Source organism: Protopterus annectens, chromosome 2.part0, assembly GCF_019279795.1.
Source record: "Protopterus annectens isolate FY-2018-M chromosome 2.part0, PAN1.0, whole genome shotgun sequence".
NCBI classification, from domain to species: domain Eukaryota; kingdom Metazoa; phylum Chordata; order Ceratodontiformes; family Protopteridae; genus Protopterus; species Protopterus annectens.
The window spans coordinates 890,266,487-890,289,318 of NC_056728.1; the positions used below are offsets into that span (position 1 = coordinate 890,266,487).

At 38.5% G+C, this 22,832-nt stretch overlaps 1 protein-coding gene across 1 annotated transcript in view; it reads right to left on the reverse strand.

The window, feature by feature from the left end:
* Positions 1-19,701, reverse strand: part of SLC4A4 (solute carrier family 4 member 4) — a 1,959,050-nt gene extending 1,939,349 nt beyond the window's left edge. The window contains exon 1 of the mRNA XM_044061142.1: positions 18,511-19,701. Coding sequence (XP_043917077.1) covers positions 18,511-18,545 — 35 coding nt within the window. The 5' untranslated portion in view covers positions 18,546-19,701. The remainder of the gene's footprint in view (positions 1-18,510) is intronic.
* Positions 19,702-22,832: the final 3,131 nt, after the last annotated feature.

Sequence of the window (22,832 nt, forward strand, 5' to 3'; positions counted from 1 at the left end):
AGAGACATGACTGAACTCTCAGATTGTGTCCCAGGCAGGTATGTCCCTAGCCCTAAGCAGCATTCTACCTTCACCTAGAATGATGCCACAGTACAGGCAAAACATGACTGATTTCAATAATTGGCTTAGCTTCTGACGTCACTCCAGGAAGATCTAGTATCCGTCTGCCGGGGAAGACATTGTCAACAGTTGACACTGCTCTGCCAGAGATTGCCTTCAACTGTCTCCTCAAGGCTTTTGGATACTGTCAAAGACACTTGCATCCCCCATAGTGCCTTTTTAGGCAGTGTCCAAACAACAAAACTTACAATGTAAATTGCAATGTAAAGAAACCCACTAAAGACAAACTCAGGGTTATGCTGCTTAATGCTAGGAGCTTAAACAGTAAACTGCACTTCCTGAAAGTGCTCCTTAGCTTGGAAGATGCTGACATTTGTGCAGTCACTGAGACTTGGTTCAAGGCAGCTGAGAGCACCCTGGCTGTACAAGGTTACAATGTCTTTCACAAGTTCAGACCCCAAAACGAACATGAAAGAACAAGAGGTGGAGGTGTATCCATCTTCATTAAATGCAAATACACCTCAAAACTGGTGAAACAATATGACTCTCTTGAGCTACCCCAGGTCCAATTAACTATAGGTAAAATACCCCTCCACATCTTCGCTAGCTACAGGTCCCCTACTATGAACCAGGAGAAGCACACCACCTACCTGGACTTGCTTGAATTGCTCAGTATACAGCCAAACACCTTGGTTATTGGAGATTTCAACCATCCTTCCATTCATTGGGTGACTTACATGAGCACAAACACGATCACTAAGAGGTTCTTGAACTTTGTTAATTCAAATGCCCTGGAATAGTTGATCCACAAAAGGGGCTCAAATGTCCTGGACCTAGTGCTCACCAACATGGGGGTCACTGCACTACTCCCTGTGTGTTGCCCTCCCTGGTAAGGTCAGACCATAAATCTGTCAAGTTTGAAGTAAAGATCAAACCTTACACCCCCAAAGGAGTAAAGAAAAACGAAAAATGTCTCCAAAGCAAACTATTGCCTACTAAGCAAAGGTATAAAACATTTCAAAGCCATGCCAACATAGCCAACAATGACTCCTGTGCAGAGGAATACAGAAATGCCCTATACAGCCACTTAAACAAATGCATTGACTCAGCTGTACCCAGCAGGAACAAAACCAGGTCTTCCCAAAAAAACAAGCCAGACTGGTGGACTGTAAGTATAAATAAGCTATACAACAAAATAAAGAAACTGATGTCTAAGAACATGAGGGAACTTACTCAACAGAGGAAGAATGCCCTCCACAGCTTTAACAAGCAAATCAAATATCTTGTTAAGTCCTCTAAGGCTGGCTAGGAGTCTGAATTAGCATCCCTAGCTAAGGATAATCATATGGTATTATTTAGCTATGTCCGTAACCTAAAAGGGAATTTCCAGCTGTTTGTCAAACTTATAGTGGATGGTACCACTCACACTGAACCTGAGGAAATTACCAACCTCTAGCTGACAGATTTGTCTATAAATTCAGAACCCTGTCCCCACCAGACATACCGCAAGATATTCCTGATACCAGTCCTCTACCAAGTATCTCCAAAGACCATGTCATACAAGCACACTCCAAGGCCAAAAACACGGCCTCTTTAGGACCAGATAACATCCCAGGCTGCTAATTAAACAACTTAAAACAAGGCCTGGTGGAACCACTTGGTACTCTCTTTAACCATAGCCTGAGAACTGTCTTTGTCCTGGCAAACTGGAAAACAGCAACAGTAATCCCCTTGCACAAAGGGGGTCCATCAACTGGGAACTATCAACCCATAAGCCTAACCAGCCTTATCTGCAAGGCCATGGAAAGAATCATCATGGACCTTATCCACAAATATATAGGTGACCTTCAAATCTTTGACCTAACCCAGTTTGATTTTGTCAAGGGTAGATCTTGCCTATAAAACCAAGTGGACTTCTTTGATAATATCACAAAAACCCTGTATGTGGGCAAACCAGTACATACCACCTAGCCTGATTTAGCCAAGGCCTTTGACCCAATCCCCCATTCAGGTATCATAGAGAACCTCTGCTAGCTGAGGATTAACCCATACATTACTAAATGGGTAGCAAACTGGCTCACCAACAGAAATCACACTGTCAAAGTTGAGGAATCCACTTCCACCAGTATACCAGTTACCAGTGGGGTACCACAAGGATCTGTGCTAGACCCTCTGCTGTTTGGAATCGATTTCTCTGAAGTCCAGACAAGGGTAGATGGCCTGTGGCTTACCAAGTTTGCAGATGACTGTAAACTGGGTCAGTTATAGAGTCCCCCAACAATGTTAACATATTACAGAAAAGGTTGACACAGACAAATGATTGGTGCCAAACTCATGGACTAAAACTTAACACAAAAAATGCCTCATTATATCCTTTGCCAAAGAAGTAGCCCCTGCTAATTATGATATAGAAACCACCCCTCTCAGCTAAAATCACTGGTGCAAGACTTGGAAACACAGGTTGATAGCAATCTAAACTTTGATTACCATGTGTCCATAGTGGTAAGAAAAGCATTCTACATTGCAAATCTCATAAATAAGGGCCTTGCATCCAAAACCAGGGAAGTTATAGCTCCACTGTACTTGACCCTTATCAGATCACTAATTGAGTACAATGGTCCCTTCTGTATGTACCTCACCAGACACCTGCAGCAACTGGACAGACCACAGAGGTTTCTAATAAACAAAATCCAGGGCGTCCAAAACATGACATACATGGAAAGACTGAAAGCCCTGTCACTGTACTCTACATCATACAGGCTGCTGAGAGGTGACCTGTGCCTGGCCTACAGAGCAGTCTCGGACCCTGTCCCAATGGAAATGCTGCAAATCTGTACATCAACTGGGACGAGAATAACTCACTCTAGGGATCTCAACTTAGCCTGTGACATTAACAGAATATGTTCAAGAGACAGCTATATCTCCCAGCGATTGCCACTACTCTGGAATAAGCTCCCATTCCATGTGAAGCAGAGCTCCTCAATGACCCTATTTAAGAGCAACTATGACAACTGGATAGGTGACTGTAAATTTATCCGGAGATGTCACCTATGCCCGTAATGGACAGGGGCAGTCGATGGTGATCACAGAACTGCCCTGTAAACAATGGCCATCTAACTATGGTCAATAAGGGTACTTGTGTTATTATATGGCTAGGCTTGTAAAAGCCCCAAGGCCATTAGCCTCGTAACCTTCTATGAACCTATGGATGTGAATCTCAGAAAATTCCTTTTAAAATGTAAAAGAAAATGTGGTACAGAATTTTGAATGTAGCAATATTTACATTTGATCCTCACTACACAGAAGTGTAGTTGCACTCCTAAATTCTATTTTGAAATAAGTTTATAAATGAACTGCTTGAATGAGCTCAAAATACAGACAGTATTCCTGGTTTACTCCCAAACTGTCCATGTAGTTTGATAGTACCCTGACGTACCTTATAAATAAACATTCTGGACCCATGACTGAGAAGAGACTGTCCAAGGCTGGCTATCTCCTAGAGAGTGGTGTTATGTCCCACTTACTATTCTGTAGTGGAGGCCAGAAAGCATGACAACAACAAAGCTTACATAACGTAGGTGATAAGGCATTTCTGCACTCGATCAGGTGGTCTGACCGTGTACATATTCCTGTCTGCACTGATGTCATTACATACGAGATTTCTCAGACTCAGCTTCACTTCTTTAGGAACAGCAATAAGGAAAACAATGACTGTACTAAATTCTTGAATTACAGGGCATCCCAGAGATAAGTGCAGGTCTGACCCACTTAGCCTGGGGCACAACTGGGTATACAATGGAAGGTAGTTAAAAGACAAGATTCAGTGGTGCTGAGCAACAATTTCATGGCATTATGATGTGGGACCCTCCTCTCATCCCATACAATAATCTCATGCTGCAGAATGCCACATTACATGACCAGTGTGCTACTGTATACTGCTATGTGAAATGTAAATCACCAAGGGTTTGAAACCTAAAATATGCTCCTTTACATGAACAGCAATCAGCAGCAACCTTTAAGTACTGAAGATGAAAACCAGTGGGCTACTGCCATTGCACATACAGGCCTCAGCTGCTTATATTTTTTTATTCAAGGATATTGTAAATTATAACACGTAACTGTGTTCCTTGTAAGATTAACAGTTTAATAATTAATAAATATATAGAAATAATTAAACTTTTAAAGCTGATCTATATAATATGTGTGCTCTTATGTTAGCTACTAGTTGTATATGAAAATTGCTGTATTTTCCCCATATGCATGAGTCAGGACGTTAAGAAGCATTCCTGGTCATGTATATCTTTTATACACTAAACAGGAAACACAGCCTCGATTCAGTTAACAAGCTTCCCAAAAGGGCTCCAACCATGCACAGCGAGAGAAGAACTTTAGACACTGTACACATGTAACTGCAATATTTAAACGCACCTCTGCTTTGGGTTGAGGGCTACATGGAATAGATTAAGTCTGTATTTCCAAACCTCATTACTTAAAGCTTAATGCTACAACAGAAGCTTAGCAAGATACTAACAACCACAGACTGACAAACTTTATGAAATGTTCAATGGGCTCCATCCACTGCATATTACAGAAAGCATTCTTAATGTATCCCAGTCTAGTATTTTGTTGTGGTATCTTTAAAGGAATGGATTAAGAAGCAACTACAGTATCACAGCTAATCAGGCCACAGATTATATGGGCATCTATGCTCTGAAATGCAGACGAAGTAGGGAATATCATTCTCCATTTATAATTCTAGCTGGGGATGTTCACATTTTAAAGCTAATGCTTTTATCCATGCCTGAGCATGGGGAGATTTTTAACCAGGATTTACTCACAGAGTAGAGGATTTTCGCCAGCTAACCACCCCTTTGAATCCCAACTTACTGGAGCGAGTGGAAATAGGAAACACGGACAGCTCGAGAAGTTGACCTCAAAGAAGAGGAGAAGGCAGAGGAGCATGCAATTACAAAGGCCCTTAGGCACGCATCCACTCTTGGCAGAAGGCTCGATAGAGGGGCTTGCAGTTGTAAATTTATCTGATCTAACTTTAACTCCTTCTGACATTAAATTATTGAACAGTGGTCTAGAATTTATACAGGCAAATAATGATGCAATAATAGATGCCCTCACAGATCTTAAATTATTTGTGAGGAATCTTAACTTGAAATTAATTTTTAAGGAATCTTCGGTTTCAAAGCTAGGAATACGTAACAAGTCAAGTACTTTTATTCTTGTTAGTTGTCCTGTAATAACTGCCTTTTCTAATATTTGTGAATGGGAACTTCACCTGCTTTGTGATCAGATGCAAAAGGATAGACAACTTAACATCTGAGGAACATCATGCTTTATTAAAACTACAAAATAATTGTGACATTATTATAAAACAAGTCAACAAAGAGGGAGCTGTTGTTATTCTTAACAAGACTGACTATATGATATACATGAATGAGTTTTTAAGTGATGTTTTAACCTTGAAGAAGATTAATATGTGTAATGTTGCTGACTTTGTTACTAAGGTCAATATTTCCATATATGAATTGCAATTAACAGATGATATTTCTATTGACCTCAATTTTTTTAATGTTCCTTGTTCTGTAGTCCTCATATTATATGGTCTACGCAAAATACATAAGGACCTAACCCATCTTCCCAGGAGGCCTATAGTATCTGATAGAGGATAGGTAACCGAACCAATATCCATACATCTACAAAATGTATTAAGTCGGCATCTAAATAAGATCAGTAGTTACATACAGGACACAAGTGATTTTTTAGCTAAATTATTTGAGTGGCAGGCCCAAAGGATAGGTGTTGATTCTGATTTTGTCTCGCTTGACATTAATTCTCTGTTTACTGTCATCCCTAATGATGTTGGAATTAACGCTGTTCATAGTTTCTTATGTGAGAATACTGATATGAGCGACAGAGAAATTGAAACTATTTGAGAACTCTTAGAAATTGTGCTGAATAATAATTTATTTATTTAAAAACAAAAAACAGAGGCAGAATCGGACTTGCCGATTCTGCCTCTCTTTTTTGTTTTTAAACAGTTCAAGTTTGTGTCATTTGTAAAACAATAATTTATTTATACTTGATTAGCAAGTATATCTTCAAAACTCTGGTGTAGCAATTGGTACACCCATTGCAGACATGTATGCAAATATCACATTACATCAATGGGAGAAAAAATTTGTTTATAACCCCTCAAATATATTTAGATCTAAGGTGTCATTCTATAAACATTTCATGGATGGCATCTTCTTAATTTGAGAAGGTCAGCAATCTGAATTCATTAATTTTGTTGAATATCTGGGTAGTACGACTGAGTTTCTTAAATTTAAGCTTAACTCATCTGATAAAGAATTATGTTTCTTAGATGTGAAATTGACTAAGATTAATAATGATATTAATAGCAGCATTTGTAAAAAAGAGGTTCAAATGAATAGATATACTCATGGGTCTAGTATGCATGCACCCCATACTTTTAAGGGGATAGTTAAGAGTTAGTTCATAGGTTCATAGGTGTGTACTAGGCTAATGGCCCTGGAGCCTTTACAAGCCTAGCCCATAGAAGTGCCCTGGCATCATGCCGCCATTAGTTTCTGGTGCCTCTATCAAGTAGAGCCACTGGAGTGATCCCTGGGGTGAACTTTCTATTTCCCATCCCTCATCAAGATTTCTCTAGAAAAGGGCCAGTGAGGTGCTCTGCTTGACAAGTATGGGAAGTCTGTTCCAGAGCATGGACAATCTCTGGGTTATAAACCTGTCCCTCCAGCATGCTCTGTTGATTGTGGTAATGAGGTTGAGGTCTCTGGAGCATGTGGTGTGGATGGATTGGGATTTCTTTAGATGTAGCATTTCTAACAGAGCTGGGTCAGACATGGCTTTGTAATTCAAGCAGAGATCGCCTCTTAGTAGACGATATGAGACAGAGAATAGTTGGAGTTTTTTGAGTCTGTCCATGTAGGACATGTGTTTAAGGCCTAGGATCCTCTGCATGAGGTACTTTTGTGGCCTTTCCAGCTGTTGCATGTGTCTAGTGAGGTACATGCCAAATGGGGCACTATACTCGATGACTGGCCTAATGAGGGAAGAGTAGAGAGGGATGATGACCTCTTTCTTCCTGAATGCAAAACCCTTGGTAATGAGATGTGCCACACAGAAGGACTTTCTGACCACAGTGGCAATGTGGTAGTCAAAAGAGAGGTTGCTGTCAACCTGTGTTCCCAGATCTCTTATAATACCTTCTGTGTTCAGTGGACTACCATTGATGTGGTAATTCATGGGAACCGTGTTTTTCCCAAAGGAGATGGCGACGCATTTTCTGGCATTAAGCTTAAGGCCATGGTTTCGACACCAATCATTGGTCTCAGTGAGACCTTTCTGTAGGATGTCTACAAAAGAGATCTTACGTTACACTACTAATTACACTAGATGTGTTAAACAAGCAAAGGATATAATTATAAAGAATTGGAGTATCCTTGAATCCATGCCAGAGGTCAAAAAAATTATAGGAGAAAAAAAAAAATTATAGGAGAAAAGCCATCCTTTGCCTTCAGGAATTACCCAAACCTAAAGAAATGATTATGTTATAAAGATACATCGACCACAATAAATAGTTGTCAGTCTGTAAGAATAGGGACTTTTCCCTGCTATAACTGTGTAGCTTGTAAGTATATACTGAATGACAGCTGTTTTGTTCATCCTACAACAAAGAAGAAATTTAATTTCCACTGTTTTGCAACTTGAAGTACAATCAATATTGTATATCTATCTACCTGCATTAGGTGCACCTCATTTTATGTGGGAAAGAGATTATGTAAGCTTAAGGATCAGGTATTAGGACATTACTCAGAGATAAGTAGGAAAATCATTGCTAATACCTTGACTAAACATATTATTGATAAAGGCACTGAACATGAATTCAATTTTAGAGTTATACAGATTGTATATAAAACATGAAAAGGTGGGGATCTTAACAATAGATTAGAAATTTGTGAATATAATTGGATTTTACGCTTACATGCTGACTTAGAACTGGGATTAAATTCTAGCATTAGCATTAAGCCTGTTTTAGAAAAGAAACAAGCTTGTTTACATTAGACAACCTGTATTTATATATGTGACTTACTGTCTTTGATGCTGTAAGTTTTTTTTTTTTTGAGAATTGCGATGGTTTTAAAATCTGCACCTAATGTAACACTTTTTTATCCTTAAATAGTTATCGGGCTGTGCCATATGATTAGTCAAAGTGCTTTATAAGTCAAGTGTGTGTACTGTGATTTTTTTTATGCACTGAAGAAGGGTTGCTACACGCAAAAGCTTTACTGTTGTTTTTACTGTTAATAAATATTATTACTCGGCATTTCCAGTCCATGCTTGTTTTTTTTTTCATTTACTCACAAATATCCAAACATAAACAATGTATCCGCACAGTAAGAGACAAGGCATGGATAAATTATACATAGCAGTATTTCCTCTTCGGACCAGGGTTCATGCCTCACTTCTAGGTACTGCCTAGGCAGTGTTTCATGTACTCTGTCTTCCCTCCACTTACTAAAGACACATTGTTTAGTTTGAATGTCTGCTGTAACTGAAATATGATTTTTTTTATTGTGGAGCTATTTCTGTTTTTTTTTCTGTAAAGCAGGGTTTTCAGTTAAACTAATCTGGATAATAAAACTTACTAAATAAATAAAATTATTCTATCATTCTTCACAGGGATAAGACAATCACATCAAAGATTAGGAGATGGCTCATATATCCACACTAAAAGCAAATCTTTTCAGAACTATTTGTATTTCTGAAATGTATATAAATGCAAATCATTATTAATTCAGGTTCAGTTTTGTATAATTCACAAAAGGAAATCTAAAAAGTAGTAAAACTGCCCACTGATTTCCAGGTTAGGGACCAAGCAGCCAGATGAAGGTAAACACAACTTATTCACTAGTATAGAACTGACGGTTTGTTATTAACAGAAAGACAGATAACATATTTTTATCAAACATCTGTAAGTAAGCAGTTTGAAGTGAAGGACAGTGAAGGATATGTCTGCTACTGATGTGAGTTTTGTTTGCTACTACTGCAGACATCTTTAATCTTTCCAACATATGAACCAATCAAAATGCCACTTGAGATAAGCCTACTAAAATACACATTCATAACCACAAAGCACTATCAGTCAAGTTTTCTGCACAATCACTTTTATTCCTGTAGTACTACTGAATAGTTTTATGGTTCACAAGTAGTACTATTCCTGTCTGCGTAGATAGAAGTATTTGCAAGGCACAAACTTTCATTTGTTTTTAGCATGCAGTTTTTATGTAACATACTGTACTCAAGTATAATGCCTAGAAAGACTTTACAAAAAACTGAAGGTTCACAAGCACTGGTAATACAATGCCCAAATAAAACACAGTCTCCAAACCCAAAATATACAGGGTAGCAAAACCTACCCAGATAAAAATAAATACATTAAGTACAACAGCGTTCATAAGCAAAATATATTCCTGAGAAGCTTAAGTGCTATGAACATGTTGAATTACATGACCTAAAACTTCCTGAAGCTCAAATGAAATATAGTGTAGGTAGTCTGAAATGACCACCTGCATATCTCATGCAACCACCTACTCAGCCACATTTGTACAGAAATGACCTGTGAAATGGAAGCAGGCAATGAACATGTAGCATTTGTCGATAAGGTTCGCTAAGCAGAGGAAAAAAACATCAAATATCCCTTAGGGAAGAAAAAGGGCCAAATGTAACTGCACTTAACTGGCTGAGCTAATGTTAGCTTTCAAAAGCAGTCATCTGTTATGTTAATATCTTAGACAAGAGTTTGTCACTCCTATAACAATACAACTTGCATGATGTAAACAGGTTTAGCAATGGAGTGGCACTGGTTGTTGACAGATGTTTTTTCTTCCTGTTCTTTACCACATTGTTAATATCTTGACTTCAATGATCTTGACATCAGAGATCTAAACAAGAACCACTGCCTGGCCATCAGTCATTATGAAAGGAAATATTACACGTCCACAACCCTTTTTCCCATTTTTGCACATGGGGTCAGGGTGTCACTTCACCAGTGATGGTCATGGAGAGTCAGTGCCAATGCATTATTATCACAAAGATGGCTTTCTAGTAAAAGGAAATAAACAGAAAACCTTTTTTCATCACATTTGTGTTTTTTTTCCCTGTCTGTCTCTATATATTGGCCTTAGCTGTTAATTACCATGTACTATACCAGAAACTAATTCAGTGGCAGAGTGGAATCATGTTTGGGAAAGCTGCCACACTCAAAATGTTTTAAGCTCTTGAGCATATCTGAATGTGTTGTCCAGTACAAAGTGAGCTTGTACTTGTTCTTTCTAATCAAGACAAGGACTGGAAGTAGAAAAAATAGCTACTTCAAAGCAACAGCTTTGGTGCTGCACCACACCCACACACCCACACCCACACACACACCCACACACACCCACACACCCACACACCCACACACACCCACACACACACACACACACACACACACACACACACACACACACACACACACACACACACACACACACACACACACACTAAAGCTGTGACTGAAGTAACAGACACAAACCATGTCATTCCCCTACAACAGTTTTCAAGATCATGGAGACACTCCAAGCTTTATTCTCTTAACTAGTAGGAAATTGAAGGAACCCCTATGTAGAACAATAATGGAAACTCCAATTTCACTGATGAAAATATTCATAAGCAGTCACTGTATAAGTCATAACAAACTCTGAGCATACTGTACACACAATATTCTGATCTATACTACCCATTCAATGTGTGTGTGTGCGTGTGTGTGTGTGTGTGTGTGTGTGTGTGTGTGTGTGTGTATTTTTACTTTCTACTTTACTAATAAATACTGTTCCCTAGAAATTTGTAACATTTCAAATGGAAGCTGAGACTACAGGCAAGGTTGCAAGATTTCCTTGAAGTGTCATAGCATATGCAAGTATACACCACTGGAATCAGCTTCTGGTTTGCAGGTGTCGTGGAAATGTGATCCCCTTAATGTACATGTATACACATACACATACACATACAAACACTGGTAACAAGCCTAAGCAATCTGTCAGTTTCAACTGGCCTCTGACTTGGTAGTTCCCACTACTTACCCCCTTCACCAAGTACAGTTATCAATATTTTTGTGTTACTTAGTTATACAGTATGACATTTTTCAGCTGTGGAGGACCTTTCACTAAACTTAAGTTACTAGTAATACAGACAGATATCTTCTGTCCACTCTGCTACATCTGCTTTATGCATTAGCTGCAATAAATAATTGGCAGATTATCCCATAAATTTATCACCTTTCCTCTTAAGTAAAGCTTTCATGTTCCTCACTAAAATGTTTTACTCCATATCAGCATTCAGGTTTTCTACAATTAAGTAAATCTGCTAGTGAGTGTCAGTCACTCTACTGTATGTTACCTTCCCACTCCGATTAAGAATTTAGATGTCAGCACTGAAATAAATAGGACATGCTGGAGGGACAGATTCATAACCCAGAGGCTCCCTTCACTCTGGAATAAAATCCCAGTCCAGGTTAGGCAGAGTCCCTCACTGACTCTCTTCAAGAGGAATCTTGATGAGTGGATGGGAGATCGTAGATTTACTCCAGGTATCACTTATGTGTCACTGTTAGACAGATGCACAGTATACTAACCTCGAAAAAGGGCATAGCAAAATTCATTTTAAAATGGGTGGTGAAAGCCAAACACACTCTAGCTAGGCTTGTAAATGCCCTAGGGCAGATAGCCTAGTATAAACCTATGAACCTATGAACCTATGTCTTACTCTGCATCTCCCTTTTTCCTCTTCTTACATGTACATATATTTTACTGCCTATTACCAGCCTGACAAGAGCTGTGCTGCTGTTTGCCATCTTTCTGATTAAGCTATGCACTACATTCTCTTTAACTTGTCTTTATCCTGTCTCAGTTACTCAACATTGCAGAAATGTGCACATTGTAAGGCATGATGTGCAAATAAATTTCTGAAGTCCAAAGGCAGAAGGTTTGTCACCGTTCAGATATCATTGTTTACAATATGTATAATAACTCCAAACATTCATCTAACAGGGCACTGGTTCATTTATTTATTTATTTTTTTATTTTATATTTGTTGACCGTGAAAGTCCACTAGATACAAGTCCTTTTTCAGTGAAGGCCCAGGGAGAAAAGCTCCACAACTAAGGTACAAGTACAATAAGAGTAGACACAAATTGAAATTCAATTAACACAGAAAATAATGTTACATCAATGAAAACAAGCAATTACAGTTTGAGATTAGTATCATTTGGCAAGGAAAATATACACCACATATTTGGGGAAGGTGTGAGAGTGAGAAAACGGTTGTGGGGTGTAAGGAAAGAAGCAGTTAGGGTATAGTAAGTACAGGTCAGAGGTTAGAGGTGTCCTTCAAGTATACTGCATTGAGTGTTGCACAATATTTAGTGTTGCAGGATGAGGTGAGAGCAAGTATGAGAAGGGTGGGGTTAGTAGTTAGGTAGGTTAGTAGATGCAGTGGTTTGTTGTTAGCTTTATAACTGTGGGGTAGGTTAACCAGGGCTGCTACAGGAGCATACCCAAGAATCAGCCAGGTACGTTTTCAACATATATTTAAATTGTGGTAAGGAAGAGTGGGATAATATTCTATGAGGGAGTGAGTTCCATTTTTTTGTATATGAAGTTGGAGAAGAGGGAATCACCAGCTGCTTTATTGGCTTTTGTTACCTGTAGGAGTTGCCCGTTACTAGAGCAGAGCGGTCTGTTATTAGTATATGGGAGAATTAGGTTTTGCGGGGCAGAGTTTTTTTCAGGTTGGCGAAGGACTTTATGGGCAAAGATCATTTGGCTATACAGGAGCAGATGTGGTAGCTCTAGCCAGTTACATTGTTTAAGGGCTGAGCAATGGTGTGATCTGAAGGGAGAGTCAGTGGCAAACTTGGCTATTTTGTTATAGCAAGTATTGAGTTTCTTAGTTTCAGTCTTATTCAAATTTGTGAGTACAGGAGAGGCACAGAGTAGGGCAGATCTTAGACGAGTGTGTGCAATGGTGGATTTTGTGTGTTTAGTAAGGAATTGTTTATTTCTGTAGAGAAGACCAAGTTTTTTATGGACTTTTTTATGGTCTGAGAGATATGAATGTCAAATTTCATATTACAGTCGATCTCAACTCCAAGGAGTTTGGTGTGAGATACAGGAGAGATGATTGTATTGTTTTTGGACATAATATTGAAGGGGTGGGGGCTAGCTTAGCTAAATTTTGTTGGGTTGAATAGAAGAAGTTTGGTTTTGTTTGGGTTTAGAATTAGATTGGAGTTAGTAAGCTAAGCTTCGACTGATAGAAATGATTCTTGTGTGATTGACTGCTGCAGCTCATGAAGGTATGAGGCAGAGCAGATTAAGGTAGAGTCATCTGCATATTGAATAACTGAGCATGTGGAGAAGAAGTGTGTAGTTTGTTGGTGAAAAGTGAAAAAATCAGTAGTCCTAGAATGGAGCCTTGGGGCCTCCTATTATAACTGGAAGGAGAGGGGAGAGATCTTTCTGCCACTGGACTACCTGTTGGCGACCTGATAAATAGCTTTAGAACCAAAAGATGGAGTGCTGACTGATGTTAAATTCAGACAGAAGTTGAATATGTTTGCTATGTGACACCATGTCAAAGGCCTTAGAAAGGTTAAGAAAGCTGGCAGATACAAATTTTCCATTATTTCTGTGAAGATTAACAGCTTTGGTGAAGGCCATTAATGTGGTGATGATGCTGTGGAAGGTCTGAAAGCCATGTTAGGTGTTTTTTAGAAGTCTGTATGTGTGTAGGTGTTCCATAACTTGTTTATGTACGCATCTTTCAAGGATTTTGGATAGGGGAAGTAGAATGGCTATAGGGCGATAATTGGTTAGTTTTGTAGAGGTGCCTCCTTTGTGTAGGGATAGTATGTTGGAAATTTTCCAGATCTGTGGGACTTTCTGTTCAAACAAGGATCTACTGACAAGGATGGACATGGGGAATGCTAATGCTTTGGCAGCAATTTGTAGAAATTCTGCTGAAGTTGGTCTGTGGCTATGGCTCTGGGTTTTAATGTTTTAGTAGTCTTTTTATGTGGGTATTGGGGACTGGCTTGAATCTAAAGGGGGGTTGTTATTGAGTGTAATAGGTGGTTCAGTTGGGGGGCTATTAACTCTAGTAGGTGGTATAGTGGGGAAGTTTTAGAGGTTGGAAAGGGTTATTATGGTTTCTGTAAAAAAATTGTTGAACTGGGTGGCTATGTTTTGGGTGATGTTGTTAGTTAATGGGGTTGGTGTGGTGGAGTTTCCTGGGTGGAAGATATTACTGATGGCTGTCCAGAATATTTGTGGGTTGTTATGATGCTTAGCTTGTAAATCTTGGTAGTAATTAATTCTGTCTTGTTTAACTGATTTTTTTGTTTGTTCTGGAGCTCTAAGTAGGATTGTCTAGATCCATGGGACCTGGTAGAGCACCATAGTTTCCAGGCTCTGTCTCTATTAATCAGTAGTCACCTAGTTTCTTTAGTTAGCCAAGGTGCTGTCTTTGATTTGATTCTGATGTTTCTAGGGGGCGCATGCACGTTCAGGACATTTAAGAAAGTGGTATTTAAGTCTTTTTACTACTTAAAATTCAAAAGAAATACACATATATACAAAGATGTTACAAGTGAGACAAATAAAGACACAGGATATAAAAGTTTTTCAGCCATAGCAAGAAGATAACCATCTGTTCTACAAACATTTTGTGACAGTACTTGTTTGATTAAACAACAAGTGATTATATGTATTTCAGACTTCAAATATGGGTATACAGAGATGTGCACACACACACACATACAAATGTACTTATCATTTTATACATTATATATAAATATATGTGCATGTGTGTGTAATACATATCTATCTACAGAGACATATAGATATATGTGCATCAAAAATACACATACCTATATGTAGTGTTATGAATATATAGGTATATCTATAAATATACACACTAGGGGCGGACTGGGCATCTGGCAGTTCTGGTGAATGTCAGAAGGGCCATTGCCAAAATGGGCCAGTAGGCAAGTTAAAAAAAAAAAAAAAGAAAAAAGTTTAATTATTATACTTTACACACTAGTAGCAGTTTGAACTGCAAGCTAGTGTGTAAAATCAAATGCGATTCTCTGTGCAGAACTCAGAGCAGTGCATGCATGCTGGAGTTCTGCTTAAAAAATAAAGAAAAAAACAGCTCTTTTGGCTCCAGACTGTTTTAAAAACAGTCCAGATTGGGAAGACTGCAGGCATCAATGAGGATGCCCAGAAGTCAATGCACTTTTAACTTCAAGAAATAGGAAGCTGACGGGACTGTGAAGTCAGTTTTTTTGTTTGTTTGTTTGTTTTTTTTGACAGGGTCAGCCGGGTACTTTCTGCATTTAATTTTTTTTTCCCTGGCAGGGTCGACCAGATAATTTCTGTATTTAATTATTTCTTGGCAGGGTCAACCAGATACTTGTTAAGTCTTGGTGCAGTGAAGCAGTCTCATATATAAATTTATGTTTTTGACATCCTAGGCCTGTAAGCTGATAGAGTCAACCAGATAGTAGAAGGCCAAATCTGCAGTGAGCTGTGAGTTTTGGGGGCTGTTTTCGATGTCTAACAATATTCTGGCATGGTCAACCAGATACTAGTAGGTGATCAGTGTGTTTTGGGGACTGCTGATGACTTTCTTTTTTTAATATAATATTCGGGCAGGGTTAACTAGATACTAGAGACTAGGAGGCAATGCATTTTAGCGGCTGTTGATTTTTTTATATAATATCCTGGCAGGGTTAACCAAATACTAAGGAGGTGGTGTGCTTTGGAGGCTGCTTGACTGTGAATGTCTTTTTTCTAATAAAATATCCTGGCAGGGGTCAAACAGATACTAGGCATGCAGTGTGTTTTGGAAGCTACTTGTGGTTGAAATGTTTTTTTTTAATCTAAACTTTCTGCAGGGTCACTCAAGATACATTAGGATGGTGTGTGAATGTTTTGTTGTTGAAACTCTAGCCTTGCATGACTAAAGTGTGTAGGAGTGAAGTAAGATCACCTACAAGCTCTTGACTATACGATGAGAGAAAAATACAGTAATGTAATCATTGTCATCTACTTTCATTATTTTAAACTTTGTAGGCTCAAAGTAGATATTGTGGGAAGGCAATCAGGTTGGGGGTTATGCCTAGTATGTGTGAATGAAATGTACTTCTGACTTGCTTTGAAAGAGTAATGTGCATTTGAGTGAAGTAAGATCAACCACAAGCTCTGAACTGTGGCTATTGTTCATGTGAAAAAATACATATATTAATAACAGTGTTGTCTTTTATCCTTTTTTTTGTCTTTTAACCTCACAAGATCATTCAGCTACTGTGGGTTGAGTGGGCTACAGGGATTGGGGTTATGTGTGAATGAAGCAACTAGCCCTGCTGTTTACTGCTGTTGTAATTCCAGTAATAGTTGTCTGCATCTTCAGATGAATGCAATCTAATTATCAAATATATCTCTCAAGCAGTATTCAAGTATCAGTGGTTATGTCCTTGCTCCAAGCCTGACTAAATAATTAGTCTTACTTGTGTACCAATACTATTTTTTAAATGGAACTCATTTGTGTTTTAACCCATATTATAAATTTGTGAGATTGTAAATTCTGTTTAATTTGTACTATGTTAAGTTTGCTTGTGTAGCTAACTTTGGAGCTTTTATCCCCGGGCTTCCGCTGAAAATGGACATGTATCCAGTCGGACTATCCCGGTCAACAAATGTAAAAGAAAAAATAAATAAAAATAAAAATAAATACATGAAAAATATATGAATTATTCTTAATGTTATTTCATATATGTTCATGTGTATACTGAATGTTTAAAAATGTTTGTAATATGTTGGAGCTTTTATCCCTGGCATACCTTTCAACTTTCCAGAGTTTTACCTCAAATTGTTGCTCTGTTCTTCATAAAATTTGTGATTTTCTGACAAATTGTTGATGACTGAAGTCACCAAATAATAACATAAATTTGAATTTCAGACTTCATATCTTTCCAAAAATGCACGTTAACACAAATCATGTTATTCTAACAACGTTCTAAGCTTGTTAACAGCACTTTTTAAAATCTGTACTTATTTTGGGCCTTAAGTAAAATTATCACTTTTTAACCATTCTATGAGCTTCCTCGCTGAAATTCTTAGTAATCGGTTAGTAACGGTTCCACATTTTGCCCATTTGTTCCGCATTATGAGAGGTAGTGTTCCTCCTTTTGGAGATGGAAGGTTGAGAGCTATGCATTCAAAACGTGGTATGATCGATAATTTGTATGTGCCATACAAACAACTGCGTCTACACACCGCTGCGCAAAACCTTTCCATATAATAATAAGCCAGGAATTGCAACTGTCCTTAACCTAAACTGTGTAGCTCTCAGAATATGAGGTACAATGTTTCGTGCTGGAGATGTCCAAACCCTTGGTTTATGAATGAAAACTAACTACACACATATTATGCAACCTTCCCAGTGCCGTCCACACTGACACTCCCAGTCCCTTCAGCCTTTGATTTTCTGGTTGCACCAAACAAGCCCTTGTCCCAGGAAATCTGCAATCTGTGATACATCACACCGCTACCTATCCGGCTGTCACGGAGACATTGTTGTAAATAACATGTATTTGGAATCTAAACTCTATCTACCAGTTAAGGTACTGCAAAGTAACTACAGAACTTCGGCAAAGGAAACAACTTGAATGAACAGTAAAGTGCACATCTGAGTTTTTAAATTGAAATGTTAGTTTTCTCAATAGGCTATTACTCGATCATAATTATCCTAACAGCTGCCCTAATATAAGGCGAGGTTTCTTAAGATTATTTCCACCACCAGTGCTACTACATAAGTTGTGGTTCGCATGTGGAACCAGCATAGGGTGCTATGTTGTACACACATGCCCACTAGTTAAGGAGCTAGTCCAGCTACACTGGATATACTGGTAGGGGCGGAACACTGCCAAAGGCAATATGGATTTCATTGCTGCTAACGACCAAGAGTCTCAAAATAGCTAGTCTATTAATGAGCAGTGCTGGCACGCAGCAGTCCTACAGATACGCCATTTGGCCAGTAGAAGCATGGGGTTACACGGGAAAGGAGCCTTCTCACCAATGAGACGTGAAAAAGGACCAGCTTAACTGGTCAGCACTTGGTGTGTGTGTGTGTTTGGGGGGGGGGGGGTCTTAGTTTAAGTTCAGGGATGTATTGCAACTTATACCTCACAGGGGCACCTACTGTCACCTGTTGTAAAGGAGTTTCCCTGTGCTGTCGCCGCCGCCACTTTCGGTCCTTTCCTGGGCTAACCCTCCCCACCCTGTGACACTGTGTCGCATAACTCACCTCTGGTGCTTCATGTGGTGGTGGTGGTGGTCCATGACGGCAGCTGTGCACGGCACTCCCCTGGGATAGACAGCACCCAACTTTCTCACAAGTTTTAAGATACGTCGCCTGGCGCACTGGACAGAAGCTACAGACAAGACTTGGAGCAGTTAAGACTGCAGCTGCACCCAGACTTTTTTCTTTCTCTCTCGCCTTGCTTTTCAGTGAACTGTACTGCAAGCTTTTTTTCTAGTCTTTCAGCAAAAAGTTGTCCTTGTACTGTGAGTGAGGGGTAGGAAGGTACGTTGTTCTGCTCAGGCGAGGAGTGTACCTCTTCAGCTCGGCTTACAGGGCATGCGAAGTGAGGAAAGTTAAACCGACAACTGAAGAAGCTGCTGATTCTTTTAAGGAAAGTCTTTTCGACCTCTGGCTCCATATTTCAAGCAACACAACCCTCATCTCAACGTCACAGTGGCTAAAGTGGGAGGTACATTAGTAAACGGAGGAGGAGGATGTTAAGCTGGCAGCACAAAGGGAGTTGCTACTTTTCACCTGCCATCCTACCTTGTAACCAGTCTGCTACCTTTATAAAATAGCAGACCCTGGTGTAAGGGTGAAAAAGTGTTTAGCGCACATGCAAAGGAGATAACTGCACAGAAATGTAAATGTTGGCTCTGATGTCCGAGGCACGCAAACATCACGTAATGAGAACGTGTAACTTTTATTTTGTAGCGCACGTCTCCACTAATCGGTAAAGAAAAAAAAAACTTACAGTAAATCACACCGTTTGTTCAAAACGATGCAAGGAAAACGTTTTAAAGTCAGACTGCAAGCTTTCCCAACAGAAAGCTTTCTGCTTGTTGGTATATGCAAGATTACTGTTTCACGTTCAACCACAAATGAAGGATACACCAGGGTGAGGTTTTGAAAATTAAAAACAAAAATTTTGTAGTCAGAAACTAGTTTAAATTTAGGATGCTCCATATACGGTGCTACCTTCACACAAGTGTATTATATGACATGTTTTAAGATTCTCTGACCATAGATAATACTGTTTTAAAATGTTGTTTCGGGAGAGTGCATAGTTACGGTTAGCAGACTACAGCTGGACTCTTCTAAAACAGAAGTAATCAACTTTCTTGACATAATTATAGATGATGGTTTTGCAAGCAGAGGATTTTAAACAGTAGGTTGAGATCTAAGCTGAAACTATTTTCATGTTTGGAACCATAGATTAACATGAAAATATTTAATTTAGAAAAAAATAAAATCACTACCAAAAGCATAAAATGAATAAAATAATACACTGTAATCAAATTACTGCTATTATGTTGTCAGCCTGCAGTGTGTAAACTTCACTTTTGATAAATAAATGCTCACTGATTTCAGTATCAGTAGTGTTTATTTTGCAGACTGAGTCCTTGCAATAATTTTATTTATTTATTTAGCTAATTGAAGAATAACATTCACGAATCGGTATACCTGTTGGGATTTGCAATGTTCACCACAGGCAAGAATAGCAAATCTTTTTTGAAATAGCATCAGTAAACCTATTATTTCATTAGGGAAATTGACATGAGCAGGTTTTGATGAGTTACAGAAAATAAACAATATTTTCTGCTAACTGCCTGATATACTAGTTAATATATTGCTTTCTGAAAGTTTGCCTTAAGACCATGCCTCAAATTAAAATACAGTTGTACAGTAAAAATAATGCTGTACTTTATATAGCCTTTGTTGACACTTTTGTAATGCACTCTCATTGGGTCATTCTTACCTTTTTCGTTTTATAAGTGGTTGGTACTGAAATTAATGACTCAGAGCCACTGGTCTGGTTATTATTACTATTGTTATTATTATTATTTTGTAGCATTTTTCAAAGTATACATTGTAATGCACTTTACATTATAAGTGTTGAAACAGATGAATGCATATGGCAAATTATTGCTAATGACATCTTTTGAGTAGTATTGGGTAGTGTTCCTTTTTAGTGCATTTTTATGTCAATAAATTGCTGTTTTCTTCAAAATGTTACTATCTCCTTTCTTTTACCAAAAGCATAAACATTTTCTAACGAACCAAGAAAATTCGTGAAAAACAAAGTATATAACTCACTTAAGCTTAAAACTCAATTTTTACATACTTCCAGTTCACAACCATAGCACCTTATGGCATCCAGAACTTTTTGAACCTGGCTTCTTTAACCAAGTGATTTATCAGATAATAAAAGCAGTATTGCAAAGTGCAAAAAGTTATTAAGAAAGTGACACTAAGATTGTTAGTCTAGGATGCCCTGCAGCAGATAAATTAATCATTTAATTTATCACTTATTCATATTTTCATATCATAGCTGAGATCCATACATGTTATGACAGTTGTGGTGTGAAATGCCATGGCAGGAAACAGGAAAGTTCAATATCCAATTATATCACATTATACATGAGATGCTAGCTCCTGTTTATCACATGCTTTTTAAGTTTATTTTCCAGAAAAAGGTCTGGAATGCAAGATACATGTAGGCTGCTTAAGATGTTATATTCCACAATACTTGGCTGTTAATAAATTAATTTAATAATGGGACAACTGCGAGGCATGCAATTTATCTGTCATGTTTGCAATTTTTTTTTTGTCTTTTCCCGGTTAAGGATCTCCACAGTGGAACTCCTGTCTGCTAATGACTGGCAGTAGATTTTTTTATGGTGTCGAGTTGCCAGCCCAACGCTCAACCTTCAGCGAAGGCACGCCCATTCACGCATGTCTTTCCGAGGCCACTCGACCGCTGGGAGGACATGCAGACTACGCACAGAAGGCACTCCCGCCGTGAATCAAACAGGAGAACTTCTTGCTGGGAGGCAACAACGCTACCAATGTACCGCCGCCACCGCGGCTTCGTATCTGTTATGTTTGCAATAAAAAGTTGTTTGCAATAAAAAGTTTAATAAAAGAGAAATAGTAGTAAATGGCATTTGCCTACATTGGTACTGTTATTCTGCAGAAGGCAGCTGAGAAATGGTCAGCTTTGTGTTTGTATGTTTGTCTGAAGTCTGAACTAGCTATGTCAGTATGAACTAACTATGACTTTCTAGATGTTTGTGTGAAACTTTGATTAATATTTTGAGTGCAGCTAACAACTTTCTGGTAGTGGTTAGCAGCTGTTGAGACATGTTAGCAACATCTCACGGTCTGTTGATTTCAGTGGTTAACATATTATACAGATTTTTTTTTTACTTGGTACTCACAGCTCTCAACTTCTTTGCTCAAGAAACAGGAATGAAGCCCCCCCCCCAAAAAAAAAAAACAATTGGGGAACAATGGTCTGAAATCAGGGACACGTTTCAAATATTACTCTTTTAAAAGTTACTATTAACACTGGTTTTGCATCAGCATGCATTTTCATAACAACAAGATGTATGAAACTCTTATGTCTATCATTATTGATTAACTGTAATCATCAGTGATTAGAAAATTAAACAATTTATGAGGGACAGGGTAAAATATGAGGCAAAAGCAGAGATGCCCTACAAAATCAGGGACAGCTGACAGATATATTGGCACTGTGTAATTATATACTGCCATCTTACATTCTTACATTGGTACAACCTTTGCATAATTTTTATACTGTCATCTTACACTCCTATATTGGTACAACTTTTGCATTATTTTTATGACCTGCACCTAATAATCAGATTTCCAGTTTATCTGTTATGCCCAACTTGGCTTCCTTTTTTTAAGTGACTACACAAGTACTGTCTACATTTTTGTATGGGTTTATACATTGCTATGGCATTATAGAATCTAGATGTCATAGGTATCAACATTGGCATAGAAAAATAAACAAAACTGAAGCTGTGTAATTCAACCAACATATCTAGACTTTGACAGGTGAGCATCTATCCACAAACTATATAAGATGAGGGCTAAATATATGTGCAGATAATTTAGAACAAGTATATCTAATCAATGTTTCTCTTTTAAGTCATAGGTTCATAGGTTGGTACTAGGCTATCAGCCCTAGGGCCAATACAAGTCTGGCCATAACAATTCCCTGGCTATTTCTTCCCAGAATATTTACTTCCCTGGTCCCCTGTCTAGCAGGGTGACTGACGTGATCCCCGGGGTGAATTTCCTATCTCCCATCCAATCGTCAAGGTTCCTTTTGAAGAGGGCCAAAGAGGTGCTCAGCTTGATATGTATGGGCAGTCTATTCCAGAATATGGTGGTCTCTGGGTCAGGAATCTATCCCTCCAGCATGTTTTGTTCATTGTGATGACCAGCTTTAGATCCCTGGAGCATGTAGCTCTGAGGGATTGGGATTGTATGTTAAGCAGAGATCGGCTCTGAGT